Source organism: Lycorma delicatula, chromosome 5 (genome assembly GCF_047948215.1).
Source record: "Lycorma delicatula isolate Av1 chromosome 5, ASM4794821v1, whole genome shotgun sequence".
Taxonomy (NCBI): Eukaryota; Metazoa; Arthropoda; class Insecta; order Hemiptera; family Fulgoridae; genus Lycorma; species Lycorma delicatula.
Window position 1 is genome coordinate 96,187,866 of NC_134459.1, and position 15,114 is coordinate 96,202,979.

General features: G+C 28.6%; 1 protein-coding gene across 1 annotated transcript in view; it reads right to left on the reverse strand.

Moving 5' to 3' along the window:
* Positions 1-1,730: 1,730 nt before the first annotated feature.
* Rab1 (RAS oncogene family member Rab1) overlaps positions 1,731-15,114 on the reverse strand; it is a 40,295-nt gene continuing 26,911 nt past the window's right edge. Inside the window, exons 5-7 of the mRNA XM_075366713.1 lie at positions 9,352-9,579; positions 6,061-6,268; positions 1,731-2,408 (exon numbers count right to left, since the gene is read on the reverse strand). Coding sequence (XP_075222828.1) covers positions 6,071-6,268; positions 9,352-9,579 — 426 coding nt within the window. The 3' untranslated portion in view covers positions 1,731-2,408; positions 6,061-6,070. The remainder of the gene's footprint in view (positions 2,409-6,060; positions 6,269-9,351; positions 9,580-15,114) is intronic.

The following is a 15,114-nucleotide window of genomic DNA, read 5'->3' on the forward strand; positions in this document are numbered from 1 at the left end:
ATATACTCCATTCATAAATATCTTGTCTAAAAATGCTGGTTTATAATCAGCTTTTGAAACCTTGTTAATAATAATGAAAGTTAAAACAAAAATATATATATTAAGAAATTTCAAAATATATACACTCAATATTTTACTTTTAGCAACTATAAGGAATGATTCCATATATCTCCCTCAATCTACAAAGCAAACGTTTTTATACAGAAACCACTGGAAAAATATTTCTAAAATAAATACTTCATATAAAAAATTCCCAAATAAAGTTTACCTAAAGAATATACTAATGAATTTTCAAAATAAAATCTGACGCTTAGTTCATTTAAACTTAATGTTTAACTAAACATTTTCTATACACAAATAATCTTATTTTAAAAGAAAAAAGTATGGAAATTTTTGACAAAATATTTTTTAAAATAACTTTATTGAGGTTATGAAGCAACAAAAGCCATTTCTTAATAATAATACCAACTTTAAACACTATATTTTCAGTGTAAAAATATCACTAACATGTATATGTGTTTATATAACACTGTTCACAATAAATTGCACAAAGAAGTCCTAATACGATATTAAAAATTAAAATAACTTTAGCTATAATGGGAATATTTATGAACTGACTAAGAACTGATTAAAAATGTTTTTAATATTTAATAAATCTAAAAGCTGCGAGTAAGAAAATGCGACTATTAGAAAAAACAGTACAATAACTAACTAGTACAATAACTATTCTGAAAACTGAGAAAGGGACGGACTACAAAATGAAAGTATACATGTAAATTTATATGAAAAATATCCATAACATTCACTTAATATATAATTATAAAATTTTTAAAGTCAAGCCAATAGAGATTTCTGAATCATAATTGACACAATTTTCAAGTTATCAAAATTACTCAACCAAATCCCCCCAATAAATGATACAACTGATGAGGAATCAGCACATCTTAATTAAAACCAAATAAATAGTTTATTAACCTTGTTAAGACTTAAGTTACTTTTAACTCCAATAAACTGAAAAATTACAAAAGAAAATTTAACCAGAAATAAAGAAATTCTAGTAAATGTAAGCTGATCACAAAAAATTATTATTTTTTTTTTAAATTCAAATTTTTAATTTCCAAACCATAAAGAATTTTATTACAATTAAAAAAAAAAAAAATCTATGTTAATAAATATGGCCAATAATTTTTTATGGGCCAAAAGTGGCCAAACCAGTTCTACATTTTAACTCTTGCAATTTCATTATTAAAATTAATTAAAAAAAAAAAAAAAAATGTTAAGTATATAAAAATAATCTAATGGAATGTTATGTTAAAAATAATATCCTTTATTTAAATAAATATAGAACTAATTAAATGTCTAATAAATAACAAAAATTAATAACTGATAAGAAATACAATGGTTTTTATATATATTTTAGTTAACAGAAAGCAGACACAATTTGAAAGCTGATTTAAGTATACAAAAATTTACCAACCATGAACTCAGTTAAATAAATTTTATGCACATTAAATTACATTGTATAACAAATAATAAATTTTTTTTATCACAAATAAACAATGTAAAAGATAATTGGTATAACACAACTTACATCTCATTCTGAAATATTTATAATAGTAATAATAATTTATACGAATTATATATATATATATATATATATATATATATATATATATATATATATATATATATATATATATATATATATATATATATATATATATATAACTTCATTAAATAATATAATAATATTTATAAATATTTATATACCTTATCCATCTGGATTTTATAAAATAAAAGCAACATCTCGAAAGTGATAAATACAATAATAGTAGTAGTATATAATATAATTATATAACAAAAATAATTTTAAAAACTAACATTACACCTTACAACATACTTTCTACAAATACAAAGAACTACAAACAAACAAGCACTCTGTCTTATTTATCATATCATTCTATTTTAAACAACAGATGCTGAAACAATAATTAAACTTTAAGGCTAAAAATTATTTATTAATGTATATATATATATATATATCAGGTGCAATTATTTTAAAATAATAAGTATGTATTTATATACCATCACAATTGTGAATCATTTCTTCATCTTTTTTGATAATACAAGAACATTTTTTTTAAACACTTTAACCAAGACATAGTTGTTTACACAAGACAATAAATAAGTTCTTTTGTTTTTCATTTTCTTTTTAAATAATCTGTGATCTGACAATAACAATATATAAAATGTCAGAAAATATTATATATACAATTTTTAGATTTATTTAAAGTACACCATGAAGCCATCTGTAGTTTTTATTAGTCGTCCCTCCAAAATTATATCTTTTCTTTATGGACTGATGGTGAGATGTAACATTTCAGAGGAACAAAATCATTATAGCCAATCTAAACAAAAAATAAACAAGAAATTAAATGTGTCCTACTAACAATCATAAAATGCTTCTAAACATTTTACAGTGTGGGTGTGTGTATATCTTGATGCTGGATCCAAATTATAGATTTGATGCATTAAATATATATTAAACATATACAAATAGTGATCAATTCTAGTAATCCCTAGTCCTTTGAAATAAGGCTAGTTAACATTTTCCAGAGTTAAGACGATAAAAGATGTGGCCAAAGTCTTTTTACCTATTATAAAAATAAACTCATTGCACTATGGTCTTATTAATATCAGACAATAATTTTCAAAATTTTCATCAAAAATTTTTTTTGCTGTACTTTTTTCTCTGAAGTATCCTGAAAATCTCCAACTAAATGGAAAATTTTAGAATTGCTTGGTAAATTTCCTGTTTTTATAAATAAAAAAAAACCCTCATGTTTACAAATGTCAATAACTTCAGATACATACAAGCTACAGGTAAAAATCGTTTATTTTGTAGGAAATTTTTTGTTCTGTTAGTTTACATATTCAAAAAGTAATCAAAACCTGTAAGCCAAAAGACATAATAGAAAACAGCAAGGCTGTTTTACACACCACAATTAAAACGCTAAGTACTATGGAAATGCTTATTTTGGCTAAGGTAATTAAAAAATCAACCGAAATGAAGTAGTCAATTTTAGCTACACTTAGACAATGCACTTCAACTAATGATTACACATCATAAGTACCCAACTGGAAAGGAATCTCGGTGCTTTTATAACAGAGCGCAAGCACATGGAAAACAAAGATAATATGACTACACCAATCATCAGTTTGTTTGATTTGCTGCGTATTGCTCCTATATATGAAAGACTAACAGACAGCCAATTGCTTTCAACATGCACTAGAGGGCTAACCAAATAATGCTAATGAAAGTTTCAATAATTGTATATGGTGAAGATGTAACAAAACCTGAAAGTTTCTTGAAAAATTATGGAGACAGTTGTAGCAGAAGGTGTTGATTGTGGAGTGCAATTTTAGAAATATATCAATTTTATCAACAATGAACAGAGCTGAGATTTCCCCGGGCGTTAATCCAGTATTCTTGGATCAAAAATGAACAGAAGAAAACTGAGAATCACTAAAATAGTCAAACATATACCAAGAAACAAAGATAAGGTTACGTTTAAAAAATTTAAAAGAAGAACAAGTGCAGGAAGCAAGTGAACACATGGAGCAGGGCAGTTCTGATTCAGAGTGAGTTTTAGTGTTTAATTACAGTTTTCTTAGTTAATTTTATTTTCTTGTTTTATGCAAATTTATTTTTTCCATGCTTTCATTCGGTAGATCAATCATATCTTTGATTCTACACTAAGTAGAAACATAATTTTCTTTTCTAAGGGTTTAGAATTATTTGATCTGTTCTGATAGAACCATATATAGTAGGTATTTTTAGTGTAATATATATATATATATTTAATCTATTCTTAGAAATTATAAAACCAAGTTAGGCCTTCTAAATGTCACTAATTTTGGTGTTACAGGTTCAATACTAATGAAATTACAATCTTACTAGAATATCACTGTTTTTGCAACTTCAACCTTGATGTCAGGGGTTGTTAAGTAACTATTGGGGTTGAAAATTATGTTACAAATTACTGATAATAACTGTTGCAAACTTATGACAAAAATTGACAGTCAAAAAAAAAGAAGCTTTTAATGTACACCCACCCCTCCCCCTTATCCTTACACAGCATGCTTATTTATCTACAATTTGTTGCAGAAATGGCCATGATAATCTTGTATATTTACAATTTCAACATTTGTTAATGCTACAATACATACACTTAACAGATTTCATTAGCAACTTTGATTTGCACACTGTTACTAACAAATAATAAAAAAAACCTTCAATGTATTTTAATGTTCATTGTTTCGATGAAAACATATGTGGTTGTGCATGCTGGTCTAATGTTTGTTCATATGTGTTTGGTATTCTGTTTATTTTATTATGGTGTTATCTTGCAATCATTCTGATGAAATAAAAAAAATACTACAGATAATGAATATGAATTTGAACAAACAGATCCAAATTTTCTTATTATTGCTATAATGTATGTAAAGCACTGAGGTGCAACAAATATCAGATATACTTTATATTCATTATACAGTCAGTACCCTGATGAAAACTATGAAAGTATGCTTGTATGACTAAATACCATCTGCGTTAGCATGCTGATGACATTATATCTGGCTCAGTAAAGAAGGCAAGATGAAAAAATTTCCTACTACACTGGTATGAGTTCTTTTTATTGTTTAGAATGACTGTTTTTTTTTTGGTGTGACATAATTCATATTAACTAAACTACAACCATCATAGTTATGACACACAAGTGCAATTCCAAGTCTGATGATATAGTTTTCAATTTGTGTCTGGGTTTACATCTCAAAATGGCGTACATGTATAAAAGAAGAAATACTAATGGAATAAAGAAACAACACCTTGTTGTGGTTAACAAAGTATAAAACCTACAGGCACGTTTGATGAACATATTCATTTCTTGGAGAACATTTGGAAAAGCTTATAATTTTATAAAAAATTTTCTTTATTGGGTTTTGTATCCATTTTAAATTCTCTAAGATTATATCAGCAAGTTACTGAGAAGAAAACAAAAGGGAACAACTTATAAGCTGTTGAGTTATCAAAATCAACAGCTTATACCAATGAATTTTAAGCACAACCATTCACTTGGGCAGGACAGAACAGAATGCAAGTATGTCAGGAAATTTTTATCTTCCTACTTATAGCAGAACCTGGACCTCACCAGGGCCTAATCAAGGCCCAGAGGATTTCTAATCAAGTGGGGAGGTGTTATTTTTTTTTAAAGATGAGTATAAATTTAGTTCAGATTTTTTTTAAGAAGGCAGAATTTAGGATTGCATACCAATCCTTTTCTACATCGTAAGATAAAATCTTAACTCTCCTCTATTTCCTGAGAGAGGTAGTATTTTTGCATCCTGCTAATGCAATTTTCCATCACTTCAAACCTCAGAAGGCCTTTCTCAGTGCTAGTGCCACTTTTGAACTGGCAGAAATGCACCTGATGAGGTCCTAGTTCAATAGAATGTGTTCTCTTCACTGACAGTTGCATATGGTAGCAGGGAGCGATTGCTTGTCTAGTATTATTTTACAGTGAAGGAGGGGAATCTGAATTTTAGAGATTTTCTTCTGGTGGTCTGGGCGTGCTATCTTTACTTTTGTGAGACTACCTTCTTGACTCTTTTGTTTCTGCATTCTTCTCCGTAACCCGACACTGTGTTTATTGGTTGTAATTATTTACAACTGGTAACCTTGTTAAGTCCTATGAGCTATGAAAAGAGTGTCATAGCAGAAATGTAAATCTATTCTTTCTTCCCATCAGTCAGCTGCTGAATTCTTAATCTTCTGGTGTGTTTCTTCTTCATTTAAGGAAAAACAACACTTTCAGTGAAATGTTTAGATATATACATGTTCTAGATACCAGCTGAGATACCTAGGTAATTAGTCATCATTTAAAATAAAATTAACTGAAATAAGTAACATATTTATTTTAACATTCTGCTAGATAAAAAGGCCTCCTCACAGGAGGTACACTTAGAATTTAACACTCACTATTCAAAACATAATATACTTACATAAACATTTTCAACAGCATCCAGATTTGGTTGTTTCAACTGGCCGTCCTTGATCAATTTTCACTTTATTTGTAGTATCTGCAGCTGATGAAGGTGGCCCAACTCTGTTCTTAATTTCTGCAGCCATTGTCATGAAAGCTTGCTCTACATTGGTGGCATTTTTTGCAGATGTTTCTAAGAACGGGATTCGAAGCTGATCAGCATACTCCTAACAATAAAAATACAATTTAGACAGTTGGTTATAATCTGTCTAACTCCATTAGAAAATATTACTTTTTAATTAATCTAACTCATGTTACTATAATTATGTAAAATACAATTTTGGTTAAGTAGATTAATAACTCCAAAATAGAATTTAAATCAAAAACATTTTTTAATAATTACAGTATATTCAACTTAAAAAACACAAATACTTCATGCCTCTTCAAGAAGTTGATAAATTATTTTAACAGAGTAGGCTTCGTCTATACTTTGAAGTACTTTCTTCCCTAGATAATGCTCCAATCCAAATGCCATGACCAATTCTTCGGGAAACAGTCCTGTAAGGTATCTTTTAGAATAGTGCATAGATCTATTTAAAATTTTATAACTTCAGCTCACATAGTTGTCCTTTAAAATTGGATCTTAATTCTAGAAATAATAAAGATCTGCTGGAGCCAGATACAGTGAGAGGATAGCTAGTTAAGAAAACTCTATTTGGTCAAAAAAAAAATCATGAAAAAAGAGCTATATGTGAGCTGGTGCTCAAATCACATGGCAAACCTTGTAACTATCTGGTGGATTTCTACTTTTTTAAAAGTGATAAACATTATCATTTTAGTATGTTGTACTCTTCTATGTGCTGAGCAGACAAATGATTAACATTATAATTGTTAAAATATGCAGCAATTTCACTAACATGAGCATTGTCACATGACACTGAGGATCATGCTGCATGCAAAGATCACTTAACTAGTAGTGTCTTAAATTCCTAACACTGTTCATAAAATGTTTTCATGCACTGATCACCATAAACCAGTTTCATTATTTTTATGTGTTTATATAAAAATACTTCAGAATAAAAAAAAAAAACAAGTAGGTGAAAAACAATTTTAATGAAATAATATTCTGCTGGAGGAATGCAATTTTTGTTATTTATTAATACAGAAATATGTTAGCATTTTTCTAATGGTGCAAAACCATCAACGAAATTAGAGAAATTCAAAACTGACATACATTAATGAATTTTCCTTGGTATTAAACCCTAAAACCTAGTACTTGTTAAACAGATGATCAACAAATAAAAACTAGAAACTAACAAAAATTGGGTAATGTGTTTTTTCAAACATATTTATTTTGCTCTTTTTTGTAATTTAATTAGCACACAACCAAAAAGCTAAACTGAAAAAAAATCTGTTTAACATTTAAAAACATTCTTGAAATATTAAAGCCAACAGAAAGTGAAGAGAGATTTTGCAACCAGTAGCAGCATATATTAAGTTGTAAAAGGAACTATCAACATTTGTAAATAGATCCAGTGAAATACTAAACAAAAAATGAAAGAAGTTTTTATTAAGAAAAATGTAGATAAAACCCACATAACAGATACAAATTAAAAGTTAAAATAGGTAAAAAAAAGTCTGTTACCAATGATACAAAATAAAAAGCAAATTTAAACTGTGTTAATGAAAATTAAATTTGAAACTTATGTAAACAAGCTCATATATTAGGAAAAAAAAGATTTATTATTTCTGGTAGGAGTGCCAAGAGCTGCTACCATCACCAGGAATTGGGAAAAAGAGTACAGTATAATTAAAATTCAGATGTCAATTTAATACTAAAAGTATAAATATTAATTTTAAAAAATTATAATTTTAGTTAAATTAAAATCACAAATTCTAAATATAGCTAACAACTAAGTTATGACAAGAATTTAGGATTAATAAATGCAGTTTTTTTTTGTGATAAATCACTGAAAGTAAAATTTTTAGGAAGAATGCTATCTAGAAATTTTGAAAATGAATTTCTTATGTTTGATGAGCCCAAATTGTCAATGACAAGATACAACTTCATTGTATCACTCTCAGGAACAGCTTACCAGAACACACTTCAAAAAGTGGAATTCAAATTCAGGTTATGAAAATAGAAAGAACATCTCAAATTGTGACTAAATACACTACAAACCTTTTCCTAAGAATACAAAATTATCAGTATTAAGTGGGAAGAAAAGAATGTCATATCAGTCTTTATAAAAAAATGATGGTATGTAGGTTTGTTTGTTGTATGTGCTTTTATTTTAGCTGCTATTGGTGCACAGTGAACCAATGGTGGTGCACTCGGTAGCTGTGCGCAGTGCATGAACAATTCATTTGTTCAAACTATTTATACTTTTTGATACGAACAATTTATCTTAAATTATATTTTTGTTTTAGGGATAAGAAAGGAAAACATTGGAGTAAAGCTGTTTTAAAAAATCAAAAATCAAGAAACTGTTAAAAATGTTCAAGATTTTGAAGTTTTTTTTGTTGTTGTTAGTGCACTAAATTCATGAACGTTATTTAGTTACAACAGACAAAAACCTTTAACAAAATCATGTGCAATGAAATATAAACCATGTAACGTTTTTGTGGCGGGCCGTACGCCCACCTTTTTTTTTACTAAAGTGATTAAAAATCTTAATAAATTTGCATAGCAAATAAAAAAAGTGGATTATATGTGATAAAACTTGACCTGAAAAACTTGACTTGAATTCAGTCTTAGACAACTATTTCAATTAAGTGTTTGTTTTCTTGTTATGCATTAACTATAACTGTTTTTTGTTTTGGTAATTACTAAAAGAGTTTGTTTTGGTAATTACTCATCAAAAATAATTAAAAATTTGTATTTCTCATATTAGCTAAACCTTTGAGCTATAGTACTTATCAGCATACTGTAAATATCACTTAAAAAATATTTGCTTCCTTTAGTAATCATATAATTGAGAAAGAAAGCAATTTAAAAGAAGTTCGTTTAAAGTGCTGCTTATAATTCTCAGAAAAAAAGGAGGTATAATAAAGGGTTTAAACACAGAAATTTCTGAACAGAGTGGTCTCTGGATATTATTTTGTCATGGTTTAAATGTTTTATATTTTATTTGTAATTTTAGAATGAAACAGAGAAAATGTGAAATGTTAAACAGATAGTCGTCAGTCTTCAGACGATATCATGTCAGCTCTGTAAAGAACCAGAACTCTGCCAAAAGGTCATTTGAGATTGCTCTCAAACAATTTTAAGATAAATTAATATTGATATTTTTATTTTAAGATATCATACCTTAGCTTGAGTATAATCAACTACTTTTTTAGAAGTCTGATCACATTTATTTCCAACTAGAAGTTTATTGACACTGTCACAAGCATAACGGTCTATTTCTTCCAACCATTGTTTTAAGTTATTAAATGATTCTTGATCAGTACAATCATACACAACTATAATACCATGAGCACCACGATAATAACTTGAAGTGATAGTACGGAATCGTTCTTGGCCAGCTGTGTCCCACTGAAAAGAAATTAAAACATAAAAAATTAGAAAAATTAATTTATTAATCACTTGCTTTTATGGGTAATATATAACTAATAAACATAAAAAAACAGTATTACTTCCATAAATACAAACTGAACAAATTTTTAAATACCACATACAAAGAGAATGAGACAAGCTGTTTCAGTAAAATTCGATAGTGATAACCAATGTCAAACGTAATTCATTCACCTATGTGAAAATCTTTTAAGACTAGTATACCAGTATGCTTTCAGTAAAAACACTGAAATAAATCAATAAATTAAATTACCTGCAATACCTTTACTGGTAGAGAATCTGATTGTACGTTGTGAATCCTAGGCCTAATATCAAGAGGCTGGAAAAAATGCCTGTTGATCACTTCATTACAGTAGGACCCCAATAATTTGTCACCTTTGGGACGGTGATAAATTAACGAAAATGATGAATTACCAAATAGTGTAACAAAAGTCTGAACATGAAAATTAATGCTGTATTGGCCTAACCATTATCACCCCCTCCCATTGTTATAAAAAGACTGCAAACTGATGAAATTTAGTTACAGTGTTCTACTGAACATTTAGTATTTACAGAAACAAGTATACTTACATAAGTAAACCATTCACTAACATAATTTTTTATAAAAATTACATATATACTATATACTTATATACTATACTTACGTATATACTATAAAAAAAAAAATCACTAAACATGTAACAATAAGTCACTTAAATTAAAGACTACACACAGTAACTACAGAACATTGTAGGCCTATGTTTTGTTATTTAAGCACTTCTATTTATAAAACCTATAACCTGATAGGTACTTGATTTAAATTTATGTTTACATATTTACACTTCATTTTATTTTCTGAAGAAATCTATAATTTTTATTTGCACTTTATGTTACTTTCTTTTTGTGAATTGACTAACTTGTCAAATAGCAATTAACTTCACCACCTGTGCTTTTTGATTGGAATACTATTTAAAGCATTTTGTCAGGATCTCCATGACTTCTTTACTGGATTATCACTGAATTCATCATTAATATTTCGTAGCCTAAATCTGTGTTGTTTAATTTTACCCATTCTTCTATCTCCTCATTTCTAATATCATTTAAACCAGGAATGCTGTCACAAATTTCTTTAAATTTCAAATTTTTATCTGAATCTTCTTGTTCAGTTTCTGGTTCTGGTAGTAGTTGGTCAGGCCAGTTACTCCAGCTCAACTTCATCTTTTCCAGGTAGTCTTGCCAAGCATCAGCAATATTATATATTGTATTCTTTATGGTGTACAGTTACCAAAAATCTTATATCTGTAATTCATTTTCGCAGAAAATTAAATTTTGCATTAATCATTTTTTATAATATCGCTTCATACTTACTATGACCCCTTGGTCCAAAGGCTGAAATGAACAGCTTGTTTGCTAGTAGAAATACAACGATTATATTACCATCTAATGCTTCCAGTTTGTCGACCGGATGGCAAAGAGCATTATCCATCACAAGTATGCCTTTTCTGGTAAATTATTTTCTTTAAGATGTCACTGGGCTTCAGGCACAAAACAGTCGTAAAACCACTGGCTCAAAATTTCTTGCATCATCCAAGCACTCCATTGTGAAAAATATTTCACCTGTAAGGTCACAATTTTTATGTTTAAAAACTCTTGGGTTTTTTGACTTGCCAATAACGGCTAGAGGAAGTCCATGACAACCATTTGCGTTAGAACATACAAAAACAGAGGTGCGTTATTTCCTTACTTGTATCCAGCCGCAGAGTCCTCTGAAAAATATGCTAAGGTTTTCTTAGGAAGCATCTTCCAGGACGATCCTGTTTTGTTGCAGTTATAGACCTGTACACGACTTAAATTATAACTAAATTTATCAGAGGTTGTATCAGTCACGATACAACCTGACTGTCAGCGCTTAATTTTTCACCCTCAATTGCAAACTGATGAATTCCATGCCTTGCTCCAACTCTATTTAGCCAACCCTGCTGGCTTTAAAATCTGAACCACCATTTAATCGTCCATTCATTTGAAGAGCTGCCTCAATAATTAATAAGCTATTTAAAAGTAGGCCTTGACTATGACACTTTGCAAACCAAATGTACACTGCCTCATCAAGTTCAGCATTTTCCGCAGTTTCATTCTTTTTCTGGTTATTACATCACAATCAGTAACTTCCATTTTACTTGTCAATTTTTCTATTTTATCACCTTTTTTTTTTAATATCTTTTACTGACATACAAGGGATTCCAAACTCCTGTGATAGTTTAACAGCACTTTCACCCATATGCAGGTGTTGAAGAATCTCTAACTTTTTTGTCAAAATTCTAATCTTTTAAAACTTCCACGTTGGCTAGACATTTTTGCTGTGTATAGTATACTTATATAAGTACAGTATACAGTAATAGGTACAACACTATGACACTGGTACAAACAACTGACTCACACGATGCAAAGTTCACTAATGTAATGAATTTCAGAAACGGAAAGGAAATAATATTAATACAGTATTTTTTATAAAGTAGTGTACTGTGTAAGAAATATGTAAACACTAATTACGATAATAGTGCCCAAATGAAAATGTTTTATGAATGAAAGATATGTAAAGTAATTTTACCACTTCTTTTCTCACATGATTTAATAATGTAATTTATACATCATATACAGTAGGCTCATACAAAAACATTGGTTGCAATTAAGTGAATTTTTATGCTGTAGGCCTAAACAGATAAAAGAGTTCTTTTAGTAGTACTTAAAAATTTAATTTAGTTTTTGTATCAGTATTACTTGTACATCTAAAATAACAATCAAATTTGCCACAGGGGTGGCGAATTATTGAATGAGACAAATTATCGGGGTCGTACTGTATCAGTTTATACTTATAAAATCATTAGCATGAATAAACTATGCTAGGTTAACTCAATAAATGGATTTTAACTGGATTAAACTTGTCATCAATTTATAATCAGCCTGTAAGTAAACTTTGCTAGAAAAAAACAAAATGAAACAAATACTGCTAAAAGTAAATAATAATTTACAACCTGTAAAATCAAATTTACATGAGTTGTTTAACCAGTGTGAAAACCAAACAGTGCTTCTATTTTCACAAGCAAATAGTAATAATACAAATAAAAACTGAAACTAATCATAATGAAATCATAATGATAAGAGAAGAAAGAAGAGACAGTACATTTTATGTTCATTAAAATTGGAATATAATATATTAAAACTAACACAAAGCAAAAGACAGTATCAAATATAGCAAGACAACAAAAGTGAGATGTTTTAAGCAAACAATTATAATATAAAATATTCTCTGAAATATTATTTTTATTACTGGCAGTTGGATCTTCAAGAAATAATAAACATCTGTTGCAAAGCCTTTACAATCATATTAATAGTTTCACATTTCACTTAGTTTCTACCTAATGAGATGACATTTTCACATCTACCTACCAAGGAAATATTTTATATAAGTTATTAAAAAATTTATTCTAAGCAATATTAATAATTTTAAAGATGCTTTTGGATTTTTTAAAATTATAAATAATGAAAAATGAGAAACAGAATATTCATAATATTGTCAATTTCTAGGAAATTGGAGTTAAAAAAACACCAGGCTTTTTTTTTTAAAAAAAAAAGAAAAAAGAAGCTCCTATCTTCATCTTATTTTTATCTTTATTTATTTTATATTATTAGAAAAGTAATATTTTTTCAATTCTTTAAATTTTGACTACATATTTTTCATTAAAAATTAGATACTTTTTATGATGAAAGAAACAAACAAAAAACAACAAACAGATATTGCACTACAGTGCACGAGCAAAGGTCTCTGGAATAATATGCATTACTTTTTTACCTAAATATTCCAACTCATTTTTACAGAGATACTACTTCAATGTTAACTGACATCAGACTATATATAACATTAAACTATCTTAATCTAATACTGAACAATAATGGTAATAATAAATTAAAAAATAACTTTACTGTTAAAAAAAAAAGCAATCTTTCACTTAATCTTATACATTTTTGAAACTGCTTTAAAAGGCAGTTTCATTAATAAGAAAAGGCAGTTTCATTAAGAAAGGGAAAGTTTCATTAATCTAAAAATCCAATAGTATAGATAAATAAAGAAAAAAATCACTTACAATGAGGTCACCTAAGAAACTTCTTCTACAAGATAAAGAAAGAAAATGAGAATCTCCAAAAAATAAAATTTTTTATTACCTTGTAGCAGAATGATTATTTTACTTTAAAATGATTTTCCTAAACTATTTTTGGCACATTTAAATAAAAACGTAAAAAGTAAACATAATAAAAAGTGTCCAGGCTAAAGGTACCCAAAAGTAACAGCATATATTAAGAGAACCAGTTAATATAATTAAATAATTTTTTTTAATAAACACTGCAACTAACAAAGTTTTAATGTAGGTTAGTCAGGAGCATTATGTAAATCTTTTGTAGCTCAGCAGAAATTTAGATAAGTGTTTAGGAACATTTGCATATTATTAGACAAACAGCTTTAACAGTTCTCTGTTTTAATTATCCAAATCTCAACTTTTCTTTTGTACATGCAATTTTTAATAAATCCCCAAGAAAAACGTCCAAAGGAGTGATATCTGGAGATCTAGGTAGTCGTGCAGTTACATCTCCTCGCCTGATCCAACATCTCAGGAAAGTTTTGTTCAAGAATATCTCTATGAAAGTGTGGTAGAGCACAAACTTGTTTGCAACTGAAGCCTGCAGGAATCTAAGAAACAGCAAAGTTCTTCAAGCATGTCAAAGTATATGTGTCCTGTACAGTGGACTCCATGAAAAAACAACAGACTGATGATGCCATTTTTGTGCAGTCCTAACCAGATATTGACTTTTGTTGTGTCCCTTTTATTTTTGATTACTCCATGGGGGTTTTCAGTAGCTCAAATTTGATAACTGTGTTAACAGTTGTTTTTGATATGACTTATTATCTCTGCAGCAAACTTACATCATAGGTGGTGATCATTTGGTTTCTGATGGAGTTGTAACTCATACTCGCAAACAGAGCTGGTATGAATAATATCGTGAACAGTGGAATGAAAAATTTGCAGTTTGTAACTAGCCCGCCTAATTGATTTTCCAGAACTGACAGTGAAAGCATCACAAACAAACACAATCCACAATCTCGTCACTAATTGAAACTTGGATGATTTGTGTGAAACCAAGCTTCCAGTCTCTCTCTATCCCACTGATGGGTAGACTTGAACGTAGGAGGATCAATATCCATTCAGTTTGTACAGGTGTTAACTGATTGAAGCTACAAACCAAAGCATGCATTGAACATTGACTTGCCCACATATACAATTCTGCTGATCTTGAGAGTAACCAGAACAAATCGGAGATATTTCCTGTTGATTGAGCTCATGTTTAGGAGGTTATGACAACTGGTTTTCTAAATATAAGCTGATACTTTTGAATAACATTAGACATAGTGTATATAGAAATGCCAGGACAGCCTTTGAAATGTATTATAAAATATGTTTCATA